General features: G+C 34.9%; 1 protein-coding gene across 9 annotated transcripts in view; it reads right to left on the bottom strand.

Annotated features, from left to right (window-relative positions):
- The window catches only part of HMBOX1 (homeobox containing 1), a 196574-nt gene that overhangs the window by 28567 nt on the left and 141439 nt on the right, over positions 1-26568 (bottom strand). For all 9 annotated transcript variants that reach the window (XM_086703791.1, XM_086703792.1, XM_086703790.1 and 6 more), the window contains exon 6: positions 24358-24511. In XM_086703791.1, the coding sequence (XP_086559917.1) occupies positions 24358-24511 (154 nt within the window). The remainder of the gene's footprint in view (positions 1-24357; positions 24512-26568) is intronic.

Below are 26568 nucleotides of genomic sequence, written 5' to 3'. Positions count from 1 at the left end.
CATGTTGGCCTAGAACCTAAGAAAGTGATCTTATTTGTTAATAGGGTCTTTGCAGATGTAATTGTAGTAAGGCTCGAGATGAGCTCACACTAGGCCCTAAAACCACCAAGAGTGTCCTTGGGAGAGAATGAGAACACAGACACAGGGAAGACTAGTGTGGAAATGGGAAGCAGACACTGGGAGGATGCATGTGCAAGTCAAGGACTGTGGGCAACTGCTAAGAGGTAGAGACAAGTGTGGAAGTGCTTCCCCCTCAGAGCCTCCAGGAGAAACCAACTCTGCTGGCACCTTGAGTTCAGATTCTGGCCTCTAGAACTGTGCGAGAGTACACATCTGTTGTTTTAAGCCATCCAGTTTACAGAAATTTGTTAGGTCTGCCTGGGAGACTAATACATCAGGAAAATAGAGTCAGTATAAGAATGGCCTTAAAGGCTAATGTGATTCAACTATCACAGTTTGATGGACTTTAGTTCACTGTAGACTAGAATAAGCAGCTGTTTTTGTAAGTAAGTAGTCTATCAGCTAAACAAAAGCTTTCTCTTCTCTAGAAAGTTTGGTCAAATACTGAAACATTCAAGCTTCAATTCTGTTTCTTTCTGTAATCCAAGTTAGACTACAACCCTTCTTCTGATGCTTAACACTGTCCTTCAATGGAACAGTTTTCATAAGCTCCCATTTCAAAGCTTTATTAAAAGTTTTTAGATTGGCTACTTCTTGATAAATAGGGCTACGAGACTGCCATATTCACTTTTATCTGCAACAATTAGTGCAGTGCTGATTTTGAAAAATCTTGGGACACGAAGTACTGATAACTACTTCTGTAATACAACCAAGATTGCTGATAATTAAAAAATCTGCTAAGAGATACGTAATAAAACAAGTATATGAAATGTACCTTTTCAACTCTGCCGTATGTTTAAAATTTTTCATAATAAAATATTAGGAAAACATTAATAATAAAATGATAAAATGCTAGCAGCATCCCTACTAAATCAGAAACAATGTAAGAGAGCCCAATTTTTTCTCTGGCTACAATTTAATGTTTTTCTGAAAGTCCTAGTTTGTAGAATAAGACATGAAACAAAATTAAGAAACAAATTGGGAAGAAGGGCCACAAAATTATCATTGGCATATTATACTATACCAAGAAAGCCAAGGGATAAATTAAAAATGCCTCAGAAATAATTAGATGGTTGGGCACTAAATAGACAAAAATATCAAAACTTCCCAATGTATCAGTAATAATCAGTTTGATACAATCTAACAGAAGAAAGCATCTATTTAAGAGACCAAGAGAAATGAGAAACATAAAAATAGCTGACGAGAAAAATATAGAAACCACATAAAAAACTAAAAATATTTTACTCATTTTGTTGAGGTATAAAAAAGATAATAAGAAACGAAGAGGCATATAACACATTGATAGATAAGAATGAATAATATGAGGGGTGCCTGGGTGGCTCAGTCGGTTGGGCGACCGACTTCAGCTTAGGTCATGATCTCATGGTCTGTGGGTTTGAGCCCCATGTTGGGCTCTGTGCTGACAGCTCAGAGCCTGGAGCGTCCTTCAGATTTTGTGTCTCTTCTCTCTCTTCTCCTTCCCCCAATTGTGTTCTATTAAAAATAAATAAACATTAAAAAAAAAAGAATGAATAATATGGCAATGTCATTTCTTCCAAAATGAATTAAAAGTTTAATGCATTTTAATCAAATTAAAACACACATTGTTTTCTTCTCTCCTTTTGCTCGGTGGGAGTGGTAGGAGTCAACAATATGATTTCAATGTCCACCTGGAAAAACAGACGTAAATGGCTAAGAATGTTTTGAAAATAAATAATAATGAATGGGCCCTATCTTGTCAAATACTGTGAAATTACAAAGTTATAATAATCAAAACTGTGATTCAAGGATTACCGAGATCAACAGAACCAACAAATATAATAACTTTATATGCAAGAAAGGATCTTTTTTTTTTTTTTAAGTTCATTTATTTATTTTGAAAGAGACAGAGAGAGCACAAATAGTGGAGGGCAGAGAGACAGGGAGAATCCCAAGCAGACTCAGCACTGTCAGCACAGAGACCGATGTAGGGCTTGAACTCAGGAAACTGAGATCATGACCTGAGCCAAAATCAAGAGTCGAACGCTTAACTGACAGAATCACCCAAGTCGTCCCAAGAAAGAAAGAAAGAATCTTAAATTGAAGAAGAAAGAGAAAATCAGCTATCTAGAAAATAAGGCCAAACTAGATCCTCAATTTACAGACCCAATAATATTAGGGTTAAATATAAAAGTGAAATCATTTAAAAAATAAAATAAAATAAAATAAAATAAAATAAAATAAAATAAAATAAAATAAAATAAACAAAATAAAATACATACATACATACATACTAGAAGAAAGCATCTGAACAAGGAAACAAATGATGGAGGCAGCTGCACAAGAATAGAGCAACAGATTTACCTATATGTGAATGAAAAATAAATTACAAACAAGTGCAAATATATAGCAGAAAGGGTTAATGATCTCATTCTAAAAAGAGTTAATATACAAGTAATACACAACAGAAAAATGGCTAAAGGAAAAAATAAACACCAAACATGAATAATAAACATGTACAATGTTTAGCTTCACTAGCAATCAGAGAAGTTTAGTAGACAAAAATAAAACCCTGCTTTCACACCTACTGAACAGGCAAAACAAGGCTGATTTTTCCCTCCACAAAAAGATGATTACAGTGTGCATGGAAGGCAGGCTCTGGTGACAGGGGCAGTATATGCTCAAGGCCGCTGTTAGTGATGTGGATCAATTCAGCTTTCTGGAGGGAAGTGGTGGTAATATGGCCAAACATATCATTATTCTTTTTTTTTTTTTTTTTTTTTTTTTTTAACATTTATTTTTGAAGGAGAGAGAGACAGAGTGTGAGCGGGGAGGGCAGAGAGAGAGGGAGACACAGAATCCGAAGCAGGCTCCAGGCTCTGAGCCATCAGCACAGAGCCCAATGTGGGGCTTGAATCCATGAACTAACTGTGAGATCATGATCTGGGCCAAAGTCGGATGCTTAACCGACGGAGCCACCCAGGTGCCCCCAAACGTATCATTATTCTTAAGACAAAAAGCAAGTACAAACATGGTCATTGTTGGTACTATTTAGGAGGGCAAAATTGGGAAGATTTAAATGTTTAATAAAGTAATAATAGTTAAATAAATTATCTGAAGAAGAAAGCCATTAAAAAAAAAATCACATTTTCAAAGAGTTCTTAATGACATGAAAAAACGTTGGAAAAAAAGCAGGTTACAAAATCATGTATGTGTTATTCTAATTATGTTAAAAATTATATATAGATACATAGATAGAAACACTAAATGTACCCAAATATTTTCAGTGTTATTTATGAATGGAAATATTTTATTTTTTACACCTTATGTTTTCTAAAGTTTACAATGTGTAACTATCAACTTTCTAATAAAATGTTACCCAAAACAGAGTTATGTAATATTACAAAAAAAAAATACTTCTGATTAATTTTAAAACTGCTTTTCAAGGGGCGCCTGGGTGGCGCAGTCGGTTAAGCGTCCGACTTCAGCCAGGTCACGATCTCGCGATCCGTGAGTTCGAGCCCCGCGTCGGGCTCTGGGCTGATGGCTCAGAGCCTGGAGCCTGTTTCCGATTCTGTGTCTCCCTCTCTCTCTGCTCCTCCCCCGTTCATGCTCTGTCTCTCTCTGTCCCAAAAATAAATAAAAACGTTGAAAGCTGCTTATAAAAAAAAAAAAAAAAAAAAGAAATAAAACTGCTTTTCAAAATGCCATTCTCTTCTTTCACCATTCCTGTATCTGTCTACAAACTGGCAATCTAGCCAGTTATGAAGTCAGGACCCAAACTAGATACAGTTGCCAACCTAAATGTCCACCTACGAGGGACTGGGTAATAAATTATATATATTCTTAAAATGGATTTAGTCATTAAAAATCATGTTTTCAAAGAGCATATGAATGATCCTAAATCTAAAACTATGTATCTGGTATAAGCTTCTTTGAAAAGCCATATACATAACACAAAAATGACTGAAAAATTCATCAACAAAATATTTATGATGATCTCTAAATAATGGTGTTAAAGGGTATTTTAGTTTTCTTCTTTATATTTCCTTACATTTCTCTTTATTTTATATAATATGCATGTGCTAATTTTGTAATTTTAAAAAGCATTATCTGAAAATAAAGTTTGCAGTCTCAAAGCATGAGCAAAATAACATTGCATAAATTATTTTTAAATGATTTTCTTGCTTTTTCTTAATGCCTTTCAGCAACAAATTTACACTTTTAATGTTTGTTTTGCAAACTCACTATAATACAACAAACAAAAGATTTCTATACTAATGTATTTTTTATAAATAAGAGTTCATTTTGAATTCTACAGATTTATATTGGCTTTCTCCAAATCAGCCTTCTGGAAGGTTCACATGATTATAAAGAAAAGCTAAAATATAAATGAGTTCTATTACAGAAGAAGCTGTAAGTTTTCATGGCTTTGCAGCTTGTTAAAGTTTCAGAATAGAAAAGCCTGTAAAGTGGAAAAATCAGTATTACCCTATGAACAAATTAAAGAATTCAGATATGAGAAGTTGAATTTTGGAATCCTAATTCATAAATGCAATGGAATGCCATAAACATAACTCATTACACATGGATTTAGATATATCACAGAGTAGATCCTGACAAAGAATCAAAGTACTTTAAGCTGGAAGTATTACCAAGTCCCTCTTTATTTTGCAGATGAGGACATGAACTTTATACAGATGAGACTTGACTTGTTCAAGGTCACATGACCTAGATCTCAGGTTTCCTGACTCAGTTCATTGGCTCGAAGGCCTCACAGGAATGGTCATTATTCCGTTAAGACTTGGTATTGTTTCAGACTTCCTTTAAGATGCAAATTTCTGTAGCAATGAATCATCTAAACCAAACTCTTGTAAATTTCACAAGCGCTCCTGGAAGCAAAGATGTGACAGCATCAGTAAGAAACCCAGGACAGCCCCAGGACCACAGCTATATCTTCACCTAAAGGCTCTTAGCAATTAGGAAATCTAAAACTGCTTTAGAGACAACCACAACACTGACCTACTTATTTTCCCCCTAAGCAGTGGAGAACTAAATAAACTGTGGGACTTGTTCCTTAAAACATAGTAATAATACACATTTAAATTCTATGTATATAGAGTAGTTAACCTAACAGAAGAGTTAGCAGTACCTCTTCAGACACTAGTGTGCGCGCGCGCGCACACACACACACACACACACACACACACACGCTTTCCAAGTCCATATCAAGATGGTAAGATGCTTTTCTTCACTTGCTTAAAAAAGAAAAATCCATATATGAGAGAATTATGGATACCATGTATGAAATGTGCCCAAACATAAAATTTTCATCTACCATACCGGTGGGAACTGTGGTACCTTGGAGAGTGACCTGTTTCTACCAGAGGGCATACTCAGAGGCACTGAAGGCTTGGAAGTCGAGGCATTGAAGCTGGTGTGCCCCTGGCTCTATTTGCTTCACTCCTGGCTGGGTTGCAGCTATATCTTCCTTTCCCTGTTTTGTCAGCCTTTGCTGATAGGAAGTAAGTTTACAAAAGAGACTTGTAAGGTGATGTGATTAAGTATCTTACACCTGGTGTACAAGATATCCCAAGGCAGGGAGCCTATTTTTAAATATAAAGCACTGAGTATAAACTGGTCACTTACCAACCTGACACTACCAACCAAAAACTCACTATAAAGTGAAGACCAACAGAAGAGGATTGATCAAATCAATCCATTGTCTCCTGCATGGTTTTTCTTACAATCAATACTATTCTACAAAGTAACTACTTCCTGCTAAAAGGAACAGTCTGTATCTAAAATGAGAACTTGTTCTCCCAGGGAGAGGTCTCAACAAATAGTAAACCAACCACAGACAACAGCACAGATTCTTTATAGAGAATCAGAGTACACTAGTTGGGGATTATCCTCATACCTCCCTGAAGAGGGAGAAACACACTACTTTGTACTTAGGGGTACTTACTACTTCCTCTAAAACTTAACCTTTTACTTCCTGTGTCATAGGTTCACTGCTGTTTTTATTGGGAGTCAATCAAACCACCCAGGATAAATGACTCTAATTGCCTTTTAAAAAGATTAATTCTGATAACACTTGACAAAAAACATACTACTTACATCAATACTGTCAGAGCTGCAAGGTTATCATACCAACTGTATACAAGTTAAATTCCTTCAAGTAATACTACCAAGCAAATCTGGGGTATAGTTATGTTCCAAGGAAGATGTTTTGGTAACAAAGTATAGTTTCTATTCCTTAGAAAGATGATAATTATAGGATAGTCTCAAAATGGTTAGAACCTTTTAGTGAATGACATTTCAAAGGAGGAACCAATGAGACAGAATGATGAGGCACTATTATGATTGGGATTTCTAGGATATGCAGGTTTTCAAAGTATAAAGACCATATTCAGATACTACTTCCTATTGCTGAAATTACATAGTCCATTTAGACTTCCTCAACCAAAAGGCAACTAAAACAGAAATAGAATATTTACCCACCAAGTCCATATTCTACTATCCCAAGATCTTCAAACATAAAACACATAAGCAAACCTTGGTACAGGCTGTGAATGTTTAGTCTACCAATAATGACTTCCTAATGCACTATTACAATGAGTGGGTACTAAGTAGAAGTTCAATAAATATTTGTTGAGTTTAAAAAAGAAAATGCTCATTCATTTTCTGTGAAGATTTTTCAGTTAGTCTATAAACTGGTCTCTGTCTGTATTAATGTTTATAATATGCTTATAATTCTGCTTCTGGGATGAATCATATCTTCATTGGTGACTCATCACCTACAACACCAATATTTCCCAAACTATATATACTTTATTTCTTTGTAAACTGTGTCCAAAGAACAGTATGAGGAACATGGGGTCTTTGTCGTGTTTAATTGGTCAAGGGACTAGAGAAATGAGGGGTCTTTTTTTTTTTTTTTTTACAAAATGAAACTGCTGGCAAATCTATACGAGGATAGTGAGAATTTTTAATCTGCCTCAAAAACACTGTGATAATTTCTTTTGGCTATTTCTGTTTGACCAAAAAGGAACCAGGAAGTGTAATTTGCCAATTTTAAAATGCATTTAAGGACAGTTCATCTTCTTACTGGCTATGAGAAATGGATTGGGATAACTTTACCTGTCAATAAGTGGGAAAGTTTTGTTGTTTTTTTCCTCAAATAGTCTAATGGATTGAAATGAGGTCATGTCCAGGCTCCTGCTGTCTTATATAAATGTTAAGAACTTCCTTCTATTTGCAGAGATACAGGAGGTGTAGTTCATTATGTTCTACCCGAGTCATTCCATAAGAAGTATGAAAGAGGTTGAACTCTTTTTAAAATTCAACTTCCAGCATCCATTAATTCCAAAATTTATAGGAAATTCTTGCAGCATTTTCCATCTTAGAACAGCAATGACATCAGAAGTGAGGGAAAGGAAAACCAGCTTGCCAGGGGTTGCAGTGATGGCAAGACAACCTAAGGGAGGGCAGAGTACATATATTTTAGGTTCTCATTCATTTTAGACCAGAACAAACATTTGATTTTACAGGACTCAACTCTATTCCCACAGAGTGGTTTGTGTGTGGGGGGAAATGGTGGCATGATGGTCGGGCCAAGAAAAAATGACATCAAGGCACTTGAAAGTCATTTTTCTGTTGTTTTTGAATCATTTTGATTGGGTCATTTTAAATCATCAAATTATTATTCATCATAGAATTGAACTGCATTGAAGGACTTACAACTTTAACAAAAAAAAATCCCCTATTCTGAGCCTAATATGTCTCATAGGGGATACATAGGGATAACATTTTCTAATTGAAGTTGTAGAGCCTTCCTAAATATTCAATTCGATTAAGTTTCAAGCAACACTTACTGATGTCAGATTTCATGCACAGCACTGTGCTAGCCTAGGAGCCAGCTAAACATAACCACACCCTAGCCTGTGGGAGCATATAAACCTCACCACTGAAGTGCCAGGTAAAATTTACTTCATGGATAGTGAAATAACTCATTCTGGTAAAGATATGGTTCAAATTTTCTTCTATAACAGAAGTCAGTAGAAGAGTTGGATTTTATTTTATGATAATCCACTTCTGTAATGCAAGTGAGCAGGGGAAAAAATGGGTCAAAAGATTTCTTTAAAAAATGGAAACAGTTGGAATTTTAACATATTTCCTTGAACACATAGAAAAAGGAATATGATTTAGGCTCTTGTCTTTAAAAAAGGAAGGCTGAAAAGATATTTCAAAATAGTTTCAATTTTTTAATTCACAGGATGTTTCGCAAATATTAGAACAAAATCTGCCACTATCCTCAAAATAATTTGACTCCCTGTCAGAAAAGAGTTCCTACTGATGCTTTATATGTGGGAGGAAAATGGCAGGAACAACCTAGAAAATGGATTAAGAGATTTTTTTTTTCTTCCAATCAGGAGAACAACCATACTTGGGCATGGATGCAAATACACCTCCTTTGAGAAAGACAAATGTTACACTTGTGGCGCTACAAGGGTTTTCCACAATCTGGATGCAACTTACTTCCAGCCCCATTTCCTGCCTGACTGACCAGACACTCCAGTTACCTAATTTTTCATGCCTCTGCCTTTGCCAAGAATGCTTTTCTTCCTCTTCCCAATGCATCAAAACCACAATGCTTTATAGGACCCTGCTTGAATGTTGCCTCAGTATTGCCTTTCCTCATACTACTCTCCTCGGTCCCACTGCACTTGGTATCTATCTCTTCTATGAGCTTTTTTCAGCCTGGCTCCCCCAAAAAGACTGAGGCCTACTGGGGTAATGCCCTATCTTTCAATATGTTTACATATGTCTCAGCACTCACTTGTTACAGTGCTGGGCACAAAGGTGATAAATGACTTTCTTTTGAGTAGAGAAATGCTAAATAGACTTCTATTGGCTGAAACTTAGGAATACAAAAAAATAACTTCAGAAAATTCCATTTTGAAGACACCTAAAATTCTTTTTGAAAGTTCTTACTTGTTTAATATTTCTGCACTGAGTATTTAGGAGTAGGAGGCATATATTTATTAAACTCTTACATGTGTGTCCTGTACCACACTTTGTACTTTACATGCACTGTCGTTTAGCATTAAATCACAGCACTCCTGTAAGATAGGTATGATTATTATAGTCATTTTATAGCAAGGAATTGACTGAGGATGTATAGCTAGTAACTAAGACAGTCGGGACTAGAACCCCAGTCTAACTCAAATACCTGTGTCCTTAACCACTATATTTTCAGAAACAAAAAGACAAAAGTATCATAAAAATGTACAAACTATTCAACATTTAGGGGAAATCATTTATTGAGAAATTTTATTACCTCTCCCAATCTTTTATTTTTGTATGTTTTGTTGTATGTTGAATGTATCTTTATATCTTTTTTACATTATTTTAATAATGTAAGTTTTCTTTTATTGCTTAACATTATTTCATTCACATTTTTGTTCAGATTTACATGGTCACATCTGTCATTCTATCATGACATTCCATTCAATAGACTGATCATCACTGACTCAGGCACTTCCTAAAAAGCTATCATGGTTACATGTAAAGAAGTTGAAAGAAAAAAAGTCTCTGAATTTCCTATCCAAACAAAATTACTATCTTAGTCAGATACATGACCTCTTTGGTCCTAGATGTGAAGAAGTTATTCTCTTCAGTTAGTCCACTCAATTTAGCAGCAACATAACACAGAAGAAAATGAGATGTAAGTTTCTTTGCAATTGTAAAGTAATGAAGGAAGTTTTACTCTTAAGAATTAAAATGAAAAATAGGAGTAAGCAAATTTCTTCTAATGAGTGAAGATATTTTTTTGTTTTCTCATAAGAAAGAAGGAAGTAATCCTTACTACCTAAGCTCATAAAATGTAGGTGAACAATGATTTCTATGCATTTTCAGGTTGTAATACCCTTAAGGTATTTCATTACTATAATATATGAACACAGAAATTGAGAGATCAGAACACAAGCTGACTGACAAAGTGCTGAGACAGATTATGTGAATATACATAAATACAGTCCTAGATAACTAGTCTTCTGATAGAACTTAGTTATCATGGAGGTGATTCTGTTCTTTGAAGTTATTAGTCTATTCATGTTGTTATGCTAAGCACCAATTATTTTCTAAAGATTTAATTCTAGGACTGGAAGTGTTTTCCTATCAAAAGCCATGGAGTCTAAGAACAAAGGGTCCACAAGAAACAAATTATTTAGAATCATAGAGCAATACAATTTGAAAACTTGAAAGATCTTCGGGAATTATTTACTAATTCTTTGAAAGATATAATGGCCAATTTGTTTTTAAATGATAAAGGATCATAATACTTTATTCAATAAGTATAGGAAATACTAAAGTATACATTGCAGTTCACATTATGATCAACTAAGAACAGAGGTGTGATGGTAGAAGGTGTACTTAAAGGAAAAAAATGTGAGGGAGGGAAAAGGGAAGACTCAGAGGGCATGAGAGAAGTAAGAGATGAATAAAGAAGCACAGACAAGAAGAAATTCAGTGAAATGTGGTAAGTGGACTTTTGTCTTACTCATCTTTGCATCCCAATTCTTGGCATGCAGGTTAGCACACAGTAGACACTACACAAATGTTTATCACATAAAAATTAAAGAGGATAGAAAGAAAGGGCTGAGGGATACCTGGCTGGCTCAGTCAGAAGAGCATGCAGCTCTTGATCTCAGGTTCTTGAGTCTGAGCCCCACGTTGGGTGTAGAGATTACTTAATTAAGTAAATAAATAAACTTTTAAAAAAAGGGCTGAGAAGTTCAGCGAATATGTTTTAAAAATCATATCCTATGGTTCATATGGGAATGGATTCAGAATAAGCAACTTAATCTCATTTCTTCTGTGAGTTTAGCCAAGTTGATTAACCTATTAACTATAGGTTCTTGGTTAAAAAAATAAACTATTTGAACTGTATGATCTTTAGGGTCTCTTCCTTATTCTCTGCAGAAATAGTGACCAAATATAGGTAGATAAAAATCAAAGGAATGTTCTTAGCTCAAATGAGGCTAAACTAAATCAGTGGTGAGAAGATGCAATTTATATATTTTTGTACAATGGACACCAATTAGTCCCTTTTGTTGTTCATATGACACAAGTTGTCATTCAAAGAAACATCTGGATAGGTCCCAAGCTCTAAAAAGAGCAACATTAGGAAAACATTTTTTGTTTCTGGCTAGGTATATCTTACTGAAATGAGCAGGGTCTCTTACTCCTTGGATTCCTATTTGGTATGAATACCATCAAATAATATTGGGACACTACAAAATAATACAGAAGGATACTGGGTGGTTATTTTTTCATTTTACAAAGTAACAGGATTCTGTCCAAGAGATAGAGTGCTTTTTAAAAAAAAAAAAGGCGGGGAGGGATGTTACTAGGAGAACAAGCAGTTATTTCTCCATTTTTTTATGGTAAATAAAGTCTCAAACTATACTACACTAATAACTGTCCTATATAATGCAAAACATGAGGAAAACAAAATTAAAAGAAAATATGGCTTCATGAAATGGGAGCTGAAGTGGAGAAGACGTCCTGTGTAAAAATTTTTTAAATCACACAGTGGTAATTAAAAGTAATAAAAGAATGATGGGAAGCAGCACGATGAAAACAGAGTGGGTTAATATCACTGGGAGATTACTATAAAAGATCACAGAAGAAAAAAACATCTTCCAGGGCCACTTAAGTTTGAACCTATGCGACTCTTTGGTCTTTATTTTATGTATATACATACAACGTGTGTACTATATATCATCATATCATCATAATTCAGCATATTTCAAAGTCAGAAGACTAGGAAAAGGAATGTTCTCTGTAGGTCAGGGTTTTGATGACTGGCAAAACACGAGCAAGCTTGCACTGCAGTTGTCTGAGCCACACCCAGTCTGCAGTTAAATATAGAATTTAGTTTCTGGAACTATTGGTCTTCTTAACCTTCACAGTCCAAGTATTCACTGAAAAAATTAAAAGTAAAAAGGAGAAAGGAAAGAGACTGAAACCAAAATCCAAGTACTAATAAACTGTCCTGGGAAGAATTCCAAGATGCAGTAAATACAAGAGAATTAAATTACAGAAGCCTCAAGCAACATTCTAGAAACACACTTTACAAACTTATTTGTCTCTTCTATGCAGATTCTACCAGGATGTAGAACACACTTATACAAAATGTATTTGTGTAGTTAGACCCATGTCTCTAATTCAGATTATATATTCAGACTGTATAACATGTCAGTTTAACAGCAGTGACACCAAATTTAGAGCTATGATTTAATTTTGGTTTGTTATAGTATTGTGGTTGTGACGCTATTTTTGCTCATGAAGAGGCACTTTTATCCTAAGAAGCTATTTTTAGATGCTTAAATTGGGGGAGCAGGGAGGAGAGACACTCTCAAGCTAAAATTTTTAATACTGATTCTTTGCCGTTGGGAAGAATATTTTGGGTTTATTTTTAAAAGTTGTTTTGGAGACTGACAAAAGTTAAACAGCAACAAAAAATGTTTTCTTTATAATTTCAGAGGGTTCTGGGCTTTAGTAATGATTTTGTTTTATATTGCTCACTGAAGATGAACATGGAAAGAGAAGGAACAAAAAAAAAATAGTATACAGGTATACTGGCTCCATAAAAAAAATAAAAACATGCAATAAATAGTTTTAATTACAAATACACGAAGAATTACAAAATATTCATTTTGCCTCCGTTTTCCTGGACACAGATACAGACTGATCATTCAGCTACTGTGATGAAAATTAACAGCAAGAAGTACCCTATGTACACAAATCTGGCTCCAAAGCTAGTACTCTTAACCACTATGTGCTATTTCTTCTACCTGTCACAGCCAGGTACTCTTACATTTATTCCTGTATCTAGTTAAAGTCCTCTACAAGTGGTTGCTTCTCTTTCTATCTCGCTTAATTGGGCTGAAAACCCTACATACGGAGATTTGAAGTGTTCTTTTCTCTTTCTCCCTTAAGGCCAGAACAGGTGCACAGCCAGGTTTCATTCTTTTGTGTCCCAGTCATATCCTAACACTCCAGAGCCACACCTGTTTCCACATACCCTGCCCAAATTGCTGAAAGGGGAAAAGAAAGGAACAAAGGAAGGAGTACATTAGACACCTTGTTCCTGGGCCATAAAGCCTCCAACACTTCTGACCATAAACTCTAAAGACTCAAGCCAACTAGGTTCATCATCCCTCTACTCCTTTCACCTAGAAGGTATGCATCCCTAGCACCTTGCCTCATACCTAGTAAGTCCTTTGTTGAATTAGCAAAAGGATGGTTAGGTTTGCTGAAGAAAAACCACATTTGAGTCTGACATTACATTATTTGCACAAGCAGCTATTTCTGACTTATGATATATATGATATTTTCTCCTCTTGTGAGTATGCAAACTACTGGAGGTAAGCTTACCTCAGTGCTAGCACATAGCAGATGCTATAAAAATAAATGAATAAGTATTAGTCAATTATCTATTCTATTTTATCCATTCAAATCTAGCCAGGTCCTCTTTAAATTTGTAACAATAATCTTTTTTTTAATTATGGAAATTTTCAAATCTATACATGTTTGTGTTTCTGAGTGTTTCACTCGCCTCATTTAAACAGGAAGCATGTCACCATGAGGAGAACGCGAGTTGGCAGAGAGAGCAAAGTGTGAAATAATTGTTTAGGATACTGGGAAAGACTGAACCAGGTGGGTATAGAAGAATGTCTGGCAGAATTACAGGCCCACTTGAGGTTCATGATCATGAATTTAAAATGAGATCAGTCTGCAGAGTTTAAAGTTTTCTCTAGCCATATTTAGCTACAAAAATGCAGAAACAGTATAAGCAAAATGCAAGACGTGGATTTGACCAGGGTTCACTGATACACTGTGGCTTTACCTGTACCTGATATAATGATGCCTCCTAAATCTCCTTTTCTAGAGACACTGAGATCTCTTAACATCTTGACATGAGTTCGCAAAGTTCTAAGTGGAAAGAACTTAAATGGAAAAAGAACACTGGCTCAACACCTGTTATGAGGAAGGCATTCTACTGTGTGCATTACATACATGATCTCATGCAACTCTTCTCATAACAGCATCTCCCATTTTATAGAAAACTGAAATTCTGAAGGATTAACATAAAATGAAGCTGGGACTAAACCGTAAATCTGTATGACTCTGAAGCCCATCCGCTTTTTACTGTATCGTAATACTTAACTCTTCTTTTTCTAAATATTTCAAATATTAAGAGATGTTGAATGATTTGCCCAAAATCAAACTATTTTCTAAAGGTACAGATTCTGTTTCCCAGAATCTGTTAAGTTCTCTTTTACACCTCCTGCTTTGTCATTTCTATGTTCAGTCTGTAACTAGGTTAGGTTGTTCTTTTCTTCCACATTTTTTTCTTATACCTATTACCTTCTATTCATTTTGTTTGCTTTGATATTATCCTTTGGGCCCTCGTCACTCATGCATAGACTACTCTAACAGCTTCCTAGCTGGCCTTCATTTTTCCCACTTCCAATCCATTTACATGTAGGCTAGTCATACTTCCTTTCTCTAATGCTCTTACATAAAATCTGTAAATAATAAAATATATACAGTACAAAATTTTGAAGATTAAATAAGGTCAACTGTCATACAGAATTATCAGTAAGATCAATAATTGTATACAAACTGTATATACTTATTCAAATATAAGATGCCTTAAGATATATGCGGGCAGGTACTACAACTTAACATTTATTTAAATTTTATTTACCCTTGGCTCTAGGCATCTGGTATGTGTTCAAATACATACTTGATTGGCTGATTTCTTGCCTATCTTCCATACTCTTACTAATATTATCTAACAGACGATTCTAATCAGGTACAATCTCCTTTCTGAAAAAGCCTGAACACCAAGCTGTGGTAATAAATTAAGCATGGGACTTATTTAATTATAGCATGCACAGTATGACTAAGTCCTGTATAATCAAGGTAGATATGCTCCTAACGAAAAACTCCACGTTCTGCCACAAAGAACTTAGTGATAATCTAATATTATAATTCTCTTTTTCTCCTTCTCTAATTGGTGAACTAGAATCTGTCATCCATCAAAATGCAACCAAAATGTCATCATTTTGTTAAAGTCTCTTTCCTCTGATTGTCTGCATCTTATGGTCCCATAAACTCAAGTACCCATCTTCATAATAGCATTTATTCCTCAGTTCTGTAATTGCTTATACTATAATGCTCCGCTATATGCTTACTATAATGTAAAGGAATATATTTCAGGGTAACTAAAGAGTTGATGAGGGAAAGTTCTTCTTTATAGAAGAATTAGCTGACTAATGCAGAAGAAATGAAAAAACTGGAAGATAACCATTTAAAAATTTTTTAATGTTTATTTATTTTTGAGAGAAAGAGAAAGAGTGCACGAGCAGGGAAGTGACAGAGAGAGGGAGACACAGAATCTGAAGCAGGCTCCAAGCTGTCAGCACACAGCCCGACGCACAGCTTGAACCCATGGACTGTGAGATCACGACCTGAGCCAAAGTTGGATGCTTAACCAACTGAACCACTCAGGCACCCTAGGAATATAACTATTTTGTAACCCCTTATTAAAAAAGTGACTAGGAAAAAGTCATTAGTGGATGACACAACAGTGATTCTCAATCCTAGCTGTACTTTAAAATCACTTGGGAACTTTTCAAATATACCTCTGCCTATGTCCCTGTGGTCAGGGGTAGTGTCTCACTGATATTTTTAAAACCTCCCACGTGCTCCTAATATGCAGTCAAAATTAGGAATCACTGCCCCAAAACTATTCACTAGATGGGGAACTTACTAATAAGTGGATCAAGATGACAGAACTGAATCCCATGGTTAATCCTATAGTTACTAAAAATGGGACAACCAGACATAATGTGCCTCCTTATATGATGTACTAGTAAGGACAAAGTAGCCAAAAGAGCTAAACCAAAATCGAATGAGGACTCTAGATCTAACTACCACTCTACAGAAAATATGAGGTGATGTTAACAGACACATAAGAGGATGTAATTGACCAAACCTAAAATGTGGGAAATTCAATACAACAAATGCCTTAGTATCTTCAACAAATGAACAACATGAACAAAGTGTGTGTGTATGTGTGCATGTGTGTGTGCATGTGTGCGTGCGTGTGTGTGTGCATGCACACGTGTAAGGAACTGTTACAAATTAAAAGACTCAAGAGACACATCTATCAAATGCAGCATGTATAAATACTTTTGATAAACAAGTGAATGAATGAATGCAAATTGAAAGACTCAAGAGACATATCTACCAAATGTAGCATATATAAATACTTTTGATAAACAGGCGAATGAATGAATGCATGCATGCATGCATACTAAAGGAGAAAAAGACCAATCATTATAAATAATAAATTCTTAAATCTTATACTCTGAAAAACAGGGCTGGGTGTGGAAAGCAGGGTTAGATGTGGATACAGAAGCAAAATAATTTTGATATGGGAATGAGTAAAATCTGTTTCTGTCACTGTCATATAGAAAATCTTCTAAAATATTTCAGTAGACTTAATGTTTGCTTTTTAATTTGTATTTGCCTTATGATTTTGAGTAAAAAGAAAAACAAAAACAAATTATTATGGGGCAAATATACCCATTATTTTCTTTATTGGGGATGAGTTACAGTTGTTCTGTATCACAGCCATCTAATAAAATTTTCTGCAGCGATACAAATATTCCATATAAAATTTTCTGTGATAGAAATACTGTCTAAAACTACAGTCAGTAGCCATACACAACTAGTAGGTACTTAAATTGTGGCTAGTGTGACTGAAGAATTGAATTTTAAATTTTATTTCATCTTAAGTAATTTAAATTTAAATAGTCACATGTCACCACCGTATCAGACAGTGCAGTTCTAGATGACTACAGCTCTCCTCTCCACCTGCAATGTTTGCCCTTTTCCTTTTACTTCATTAACTCCTACCACATCCTCTATTATAATATCTCACAGCACCATGAACCTTTCCTTTCATACATGTATTACCATTGCAATTTTACCTCGATTTGTCTAATTATCTGTTTAATGTCTGTCTCTCCAAGCTGATTGTAAACTCCAAGACTGAAGGAACTATTTATGCTCACACCATGGCATTGTATAGTGACATTTGTTTATTTGTTAAGTAAATGTTATTAGATAACATTGTGTAGTTGAGGTTTTTGGTAATGAAGACATTCATTTCTCATAATTCTACATGATTTGATCCAAAATTTAGATCTTTAACACACATACAATATATGTACAAAAGTAGAGAAAACTGTACTATGAACCCCCAAGTAAGTACTACAGAAGCTATAGAAACCATCAACTTACAAATACTACTCTTGTTTGACCCACACCCTTGCCTCTGCCTTTCCACTTTGTGTTATTTTGAAGTAAATCCCAGATATCATATCATTTCATCATATTCTATATTTTAGTACATATTTCTAAAAGACAAAAACTCTTTTATAAATGTAGCACCACTTACATACAAGCTACCATTATCATAACTGAAATTAGAATCATCATTTATCCAGTGTATCAAATTTCTTTAATTGGCTAGTACATTTTTAAAAAAACACTTGAAATAACTGAGTTATTATATTCTTAGTATCTCTCACATCATGGATTTTGTTGACCTGAATTCCTCATAGTATTGTTTGACAGAACTTTGTTTAATATTTCCTACCAACCTAGAGCTAGACCTACACGCTTGATTTGATTCAGGTTCACTTTTGTTAGAATACTCTATGTGGGTGGTGGTGTTTACATCCTCCAAGAGGTATATAATGCCTGATTGTCTGTCTTTTTGTTAGCACCTATTCATGATCATTGTCAGATCTATTATTTCATTAGGAGTTTACACAATGAAGATATTTTAATTATATTATTCCTTTTTCATTTATTAGTTGAGATCCTTCATTAAAGAAAGCCTTTTGGTTAATCAGGGATAAAGTTCATATGTGAAAGACAAGTTAAATAGTTCTTTCCTTTTACCACTTTTAAATATTTAGTTGGTTCTCTAACATTCTCTTGGTGTGACCAATAATTTTTTTAGTAACATTATTATATATGGATTTTTAATAAGTTTGTTGTGCTTCAATCTATTATCAATGGTAATAATAATAATGGTAATATAATTCAATGTTCAAATTACCCCCATCTTTGGGAGCCTCTTCAAGTTAGCTCCCGAGTCCCTTTGGTATTACTCACTTATCTGTAATGGCCTTCTTGCTTTAACAGGATCTCTAGTCTTATCATGTATATTTCCTGTGCCAAGTCTAGAATCAGACATTTCTCCAAGGAGTGCTAATGGCACTTATGACCACACTCTGTGCCCTAGGACTGCTAATGTCTACTAAGTTGATCACTGTTCATGGGTTGTTTGAGTTAAGCAGAGATGGAAAGTACACCCCCTCCTTTTTTCCAAGAGAAACTATAACAAATTCACATTCTTATTTATAATTCATATTCAAGATTTTGGGATTTCCCGCCAAAGTATAGCTGGCTTCTTAGCAGATATTGGCAAGCTGATCCTAAAATTCATGTGGAAATACAAGGAATCCAGAATAGCTGAAACAATCTTAAAAAAGAAGGAAGTGGAAAATTTGTATTTCCAGATTTCAAAATTTACTACAATAAAACAGTAATCATGACAGGGTGATATACAGATCAGTGGAACAGAATAGAAAAGAAGAGATCCTTCACATTTTTAGTCAACTGATTTTTGACAAGGGTACCAAGACTAGTCAGTGGGAAAAGAAATGTTCTTTCAACAGTGTTGGGACAACTGGATATCGCATGCAAAAGAATGATGTTCAGTCCCTAACCTCACTCACATCAGATGTAAAAATTAACTCTAATGGATCAAAGACCTAAATTTAAGAGTTAAAAGTACAAAACGCTTAGAAGAAACATAGAAATAAATCTTGTGACTTTGATGTAGGCACAGCTTTCTTAGACAAGCCAATAAAGGTGCAAACAACAGACGAGAAAATAAACTGGACTTTATGAAAGTCAAAAACTTGTGTACTCCAAGATCATCATCAAGAATGTGAAAAGACTACCCACAGAATGGGAGAAAATATTTGGAAACCATGTATAAGTGACTTGTATGTAGAATACATAAAGAAAACTTACAATTCAATATACAAAGACAAATAACCCAATTTAAAAAATTGACAAAGGATCTGGATAGACATTTCTCTAAAGATGAAATACAAATAGCCAATGAAAAGATGCCCAACATTATTGGCCAGGGAAATGCAAATCAAAACCACAGTGAGAATCTACTTTGCACACACTAGGAGGGTAGTAACAGTAAGACAGATAATAAGTATTGGTGAGAAACTGGAACCATCATACAGTGCTGGGTGGAATGTAAAATGGTACATCTGCTTTGGAAAACAGTCTGGCAGTTTTTCAAAAGGCTGAACACAATTACTATATGACCCAGTAATTCCACTAGTACACAAATTTTGTTGACGGCAGCATTAGCAATGATAGCTGGAAAAGGGAAACAACTCCAAATGTCTATCAACAGATGAATGAATAAATAAACTATGGCATATCTATACAATGGAATATTATTTGGCAACAAAAAGGAATGCAGTATGTCAAACCTACAACATGGATGGACCTTGAAGATATGCTAAGTGAAAGAAGTGAGTCACACATAGCCACATTTGTATTATTCCATTCATATGAAATGTCCAGAATAGGCAAAATCTACATTCAGAGAACGCAGATTAATGGTTATGTAGGGTTGGGGGAGAATGAGTGGAAAAGGAGTGACTGTTACTGGATACAAGGGCTTTTTAGGGGGTGAAGCGAATATTGTAAAACTGATTATGGTGATGGTTGCATGACTGTAAATACACTAAAAAGCACTGAATGGTATACTTTACTTAGGTGAACTGTATCTCAATAAGACTTGTTAAAAGAATAAATTCGAGATAAATTTCTCTATGCACACACGTACACATTATAGTGTTTTACTTAATTATTTTGATTTTATGTTTATATCTGTTTTACACCAAAAACTTTGATTCCTAGGAACATTAATTATGATTGTCTTATTTATATCTGTATCTATACAAATAAAAATAGCAACTGGGTAACAATATTAATATTATCAAATTAGTAAAAACAAGGTAAGATTTTTTTGTAGTTCTTCTTATCCTAAGCTGTATCCCACCAAGAAGCATAGTCAAAATACTGTGTTATAAAGTTATTTGATATAGGTTATGAATGTTTAAGTCAGTGAGGTTTGTTTCATTATATTTTAGGGGTCACCTTCCCCCCCATTTCAACTTAATTTTGTTTTATAAATACATAAAATATTTACATGGTTACAATGTCAAAACAGGGTATATTTAGAGAAGTTGAGCTTCTATTCTTGTTCCTTCTGTTTTTTCTTTCTCTTCTTCTATTGGTAGCCGTTTTATTTTATGGTGTATTCCTTCATTTTAAAACAAATTATAAGCAAATATATAAATACATAAATGATAGCCAACTATATACAACAGACAAAAAAATGTTTTTTTTAAACATTATATTCTGGAGATCACTGTATATAGAAAAGTATTTATTCCAGTAGTTACAAAAATGTAAAAAAGCCTTACGAAATATTTAATAGTGATAGTACAGAAGGACACAGTATGATTTTCATTCTCTAGGAAGGAAAATTCATTCCTTTTGTTGTGGCATAGCACTCTATTATTTGAGCCTGCACATCCAATGTGTGGGTGCACTATCATTTAATTACCCAAGTCCACCACCCATAGACACACCGGTTGTATTCAATATTTTGACATTATTGCAAACAGGGATGCTGTATTTATATTTTTGTCAGTTTACCTCTGGGATAATTTTCTAGAAATGGGAATGCTGAGTCAAAGGGCAAATCTGTGAATAACTGTCCCTAATAATGTCAAATTCCTGTCCACAGAAGTTGTTCCATTTTGCATTCCCCACAGGCAGTATGTGAGAGTGCCCATTTCCCTACAGCTCAATCAATATGAAAATGTTATGGAACTTTTGGATTTTTGCCAGTGTGATAGGATAAGAATAGTATCTCAGTGTAATTTTAATATGAATTTCTCTTAGTATGAGTTAAATTGAACATCTTTTTATATGTTCAAGAGCCATTTGCATTTGCTTTTCTGCTTATATCTTTAGTTTTCTACAGAGCTGTTGGTCTCTCTCTTATAAAAGCTGTTTATACATCAGGGATAATAATATGTGGCCAATATTTTTTCCAATTTTTCTTTTGTTTTTATTTTTTCTCCCCAAAGTTTTTTTCTTTTTCAAAAAAGTTTACTTATTTATTTTGAGAGAGAGAGATAGCAGAAGTTGGGGAGGGGCAGAGAGAGAGGGGGAGAAAGAATCCCAAGCAGGCTCGCCACTGCTAGTGCAGAGCCTGATGCAGAGCTTGAGCCCATGAAACCATGAGATTGTGACCTGGGCTGAAACCAAGAGTTGGACACTTAATCGGCTGAGCCACCTGGGAGCCCCCTCAAAGTTTATCTTTTACTTTATGTAATCAAATTTATCAATCCTTTCTCATATTTTGGATTTTGAGTCCTAGTTAGGAAAAACTTCACCATTTCCAGGATACCCATACTTTCTTCCATTATTTATATGGACTACCTTTTTTGATTCATCTGAAATTTGTCTTGTGTACGGTATGAAGAATGGAGTGACTTTCACTTCTAATATATTTGAGTAACCCTAGTACTTTGCTGGATTTACAGTCTGTGCATAAATATTTATCCACCTATTCAGTGTAGGAAAAAACATCACACATTGCTCTGAGGCTAGGGAATTTTATATTCCATGTTAGAAAATAAAAAGTTCCACTTTCACAAAATGAAATCATTCCATGATCTTCTGTACTAATGCTATTAAATACTTTGAAAGGCTTTTTGCGTTTCTACAACTACTGGAATAAACCACATACTTTCTTACTGGTTGTGCCAAGTAAGATAAAATTAAACCTAAGATAACCAATTCCTGGATACACTTATTAAAATTAAGGTTAAAAATGAAAATTAAGGGGCGCCTGGGTGGCGCAGTCGGTTAAGCGTCCGACTTCAGCCAGGTCACGATCTCGCGGTCTGGGAGTTTGAGCCCCGCGTCGGGCTCTGGGCTGATGGCTCAGAGCCTGGAGCCTGTTTCCGATTCTGTGTCTCCCTCTCTCTCTGCCCCTCCCCTGTTCATGCTGTGTCTCTCTCTGTCCCAAAAATAAATAAACGTTGAAAAAAAAAAAAAATGAAAATTAAGATTAAATGGGAGTCTTACATGGGGTAAATGCTCAATGTCTTTTTAACTGAAATTTAATTAGTGTGATTCCATGGGTAGATTTTGTTGCTTTGGGAAAAAATAAAAAGAATCGCAAAGCTTATGAGGTTCAATTCTGAAAATGCATTAGGAATATCGCCTATCATTATTAATATTATCAATTTTATTATTTTTCCCATCCCTAATATTATCAATTTTAAAATTAATCTCTCCTCATACAAACATTATGTGATAAATGTATATTGGTATCTTTATGAGTAAATTAAATGGCTGAATCAGTAGCAAAATTAGAACTTACACCAACTAGAAACTAATACCAAAGCCTACTTTGTTACCGAGAGGAAAAGGTATAGTACCACAAATAATTTTTAAGTTTGGTATTATTTAAATTTATGTGTGTTATGTGTAAGTTCTGAGGAAATTTTTTAATAGAATAAAAATTTTTAGATGAAAAAAATAAAGCAGATTATAAACGTCAGGTCTCTGGGATGAAAATGTCTCACTCTTCTATTTTAACTGCTCAAGCATATAAGGATTTGTTATTCAATGAATGGCCTCTACGCTAATCTACAATAGACAGAGTGAGAAAAGTTATAGATGATAACATCAATGAATAATCTATAGTCTCATTTTGGCTACTGGATCCAACATCCTCATTAAGCAAATCTTTTAATTTCAACCTAATCACAAGAACAAAAAACATGGCCTCAACTTCGGCATTTTAAATCTCCTTCTACTTCAGGTAGTGATGTCTAATGAGCTGGGAGATAATCAGGAAATAGGCAGGAAGAGAGATGACAGAAGTCCAGGTGATATATTAAAAACCTTCATTTTATAGATAAAAGTTACTGCTTAGAGTTTGTGAGCTGCACAAAGTTGCACAGTTAGTTAATGGCAAAGCCAAATCCGGGTTTCAGGTCTTTGACTCTCAGTCAAATGCTCTTTCCAGTTTGCTGTTTGACTGATCAGATTAGACAATTGGGGAAAAAAGGTGAAGCTGGCTCAATGTCAATATGTATTCTATGTCAACATTGTATTCTATGTAAACATATTCTATGTTTAACTTAGAAGTTAAACCCAGTTTTAAACGTTCAATTCCATTCTTTTCCATTATTGAAATTATTGAGAAATCTCAATATGAAAATTCAATTGTTTTTACCTTTGCCTAATATATTCTTTTTTCTATATATGTATTCTTGGGAACTAAATAGTTTTTAAGTGGAAATTATTACCTTATTGAATATAAAACTCTCCATCAAAACAGAATTCCATAAACATTACTTTTAGGTAGGAAACTAAAAGGGCAATTCTACTACAGGATCTACCCTAAATATACTGAACATTTAATAATCATATTTAATTAATCTATACCATTTTGGATAGAAAAACAGAAGCTAAGATCAAATTCCAATCTAAAACATACTGAGTATACTGACTATGGATAAGGTACTGGTGCTAGAGTCAGAAGATAAAGTAACAAATCAAAGTAAAAAACAGTATTTTTAACTTTTAGGACTGAGCTCATTTAGGCCATACTGCTGATTGAAGGAAGTAAAATCTCAGTGGCCTTCTATATAATTATTCAATATTTCTGATGAAAATAAGACTTCAAAGAGCATTTCCAAAATAAAATATAAAGATCTAAACTCAGAAAAAGTCTTCTAAAGTTTCTTAAGTTACTGAGAACACTATTTAGTTATATTCATACATGTTAACTCCAGTTTTATGAATTATAAAGATCTTATTTCAATAATATAATGTTTATAACACCCCAAAATATATTTTGAGATAGAACCTACATCCCAAATTACTCGTCTGAAATGGAAACTGTCCAAATCTATCTGAAGTTTCTCTCTTTCCTAAGTTTGGGACATTGATCACGGGAAAGGAGACACATACCTTTCCATGACAGCGAGGCACTCCTTTCTCCAGGTAAATCGACTCCCTCGTCGTAGTCGGAAGGTGCCAGATGTGGCAGAGACTGGGGGAGGTGTTTGTCTCCATTCTGGGTCCTCTATTGGAATGGGGGCTGGTCTCATACTTAGTGTAGCCCCTGAAACAAACAAGAGTTTTTAGCAAAATACCTTGCAATTTATTAAAACCAATGACAAATATAATCATGAAATCAACAATAAATTTTTGTCCTTCTATTGAAACTTGTGAGCCAAATACATTTGCTATTTACATTAAAAAAAAAAAAATCCCCAGGGTCTCTCACAGTGCCCCATGCCAGTGCAAACTGTTGCCTTGAAACATTGCCTGGCTTCTGTGCCACAGGCTACCGGCACTGAAGCATGGAGAAATAAAAATTTTGCCCAAACAAAAATCCAAAGGGGGAAAAAACTCTCCTTAAAAAATTCATCATTAATTATTTTAAAATGTCAAATTTTTTTGGTCGCTTGTCATTCATGTCATTTTTTGAAACAAAGCCCAAAATCTCTCTCTTTAGGGGAATAGGGAAGTGTTGGTCTTTGAACTAGTGAGAACTTAATTTTCCTTAAAACAAATGTTTATTTATTTAAAGTTTATTTATTTATTTTGAGAGAAAGACTGTGAGTGTGAGTTGGGGAGGGGCAGAGAGAGAGGGAGAGAGAAGATAATCACAAGCAGGCTCTACACTAACAGTGCAGAGCCCAACGTGGGGCTCAAACCCACGAACCTAGAGATCATTACCTGAGCTGGTATCAAGAGTTGGACGCTCAACCAACTGAGCCACCCAGGCACCCGTTTTAATCTTTTTGAACAATATACATTTCAAAACTTTTCATTACCACTCAAAGGACTTTTGTTATTGAGAAAATGGAGCCCTTAAAGAATGTATGCAGGTAGAAGATGAATTTAAAATAATCCTAATTACTGTAAACTCTTAAAGAAAAAAAGTTAAATATAGCACAAAGGCAGTAAGGTAGTTTTTGACATGATGTTAGTCTATTAGGTAACTAAATTAGATCTCCAAAGGTCTACCACCTCTTAAAGCTATACTATTTTCTGTTACCTCTTGAATGTAATAAAACCAATGGGGAAAAATGTAACTGGGATATTTTATTAATTTAGACTAGCCTTTTCTCAAATAATGAACTTCTGATAATGCGTGTATTCACCATTCGCCAACCCCCCCGCCTTCTTTTGGCTTGCTATAGACTTAGCTTGCTATAGAAGCTATGAATAAAACAAAACAAAACAAAAGAGCAATACTGTCTCTGAACTCTGTAGACTTATTTCAAAGAATTTAAATATAACTTGGTATGCATTCACAGAGCTCAGTCCCTGGATCTCCCATTGTTCCTTCATTCTTTATACTGTTAAATTCATCTTCCCAAAGCATAATTATGATCACAGCACTCCAGTGACCAAAAGCCTTCAAAAAGTTCCCTCTGCCTATGGAATAAAATACAAACTCTTAATCTAGCCCTAGAAAGGTTATAAATTATTAGAATTATGTGGAATAATGTACATATTAATAAATATATATTTATTTCTTCATAAAAAGAATACTTTATTTTTATTTTATTTATTTACTTATTTTTTTTTGAGAGAGAGAGAAAGAGACACCATGCATGTGCACATACGCTGGGGAGGGGCAGAGGGAGAGAGGGAGAGAGGGAGAGAGGGAGAGAGGGAGAGAGGGAGAGAGGGAGAGAGGGAGAGAGGGAGAGGGAGAGGGAGAGGGAGAGGGAGAGGGAGAGGGAGAGGGAGAGGGAGAGAGGGAGAGGGAGAGGGAGAGAGGGAGAGGGAGAGGGAGAGGGAGAGGGAGAGGGAGAGGGAGAGGGAGAGAGAGGGAGAGGGAGAGGGAGAGAGAGAGAGAATATCTTAAGCAGGCTCCATGTTCAGCACTGAGCCGGATGCAGGGATTGATCCCATAACCTGACCTGAGCTGAAATCAAGAGTTGGACGCACAACTAAGTCACCCAGGTGCACCCATACTTTGTATATTGTACCTTGTAATTAATACCTTGGGAAGTGTTTCTACTTCACTACATATAGATCTCTATGTAGATTCACCTTAATAGCTATATATTTATATGCATTCTCTTATACAGAGGCTCAATATTTTAACCAATCTTGATTTTCCTCTCCAAACCTGCTGTCTTACAGTCCTTCCCATCTGAG

Source organism: Puma concolor, chromosome B1 (genome assembly GCF_028749965.1).
Source record: "Puma concolor isolate L17-30 chromosome B1, mPumCon1.1.hap2, whole genome shotgun sequence".
Lineage (NCBI taxonomy): Eukaryota > Metazoa > Chordata > Mammalia > Carnivora > Felidae > Puma > Puma concolor.
This window is presented reverse-complemented; position numbering and strand designations above follow the sequence as displayed.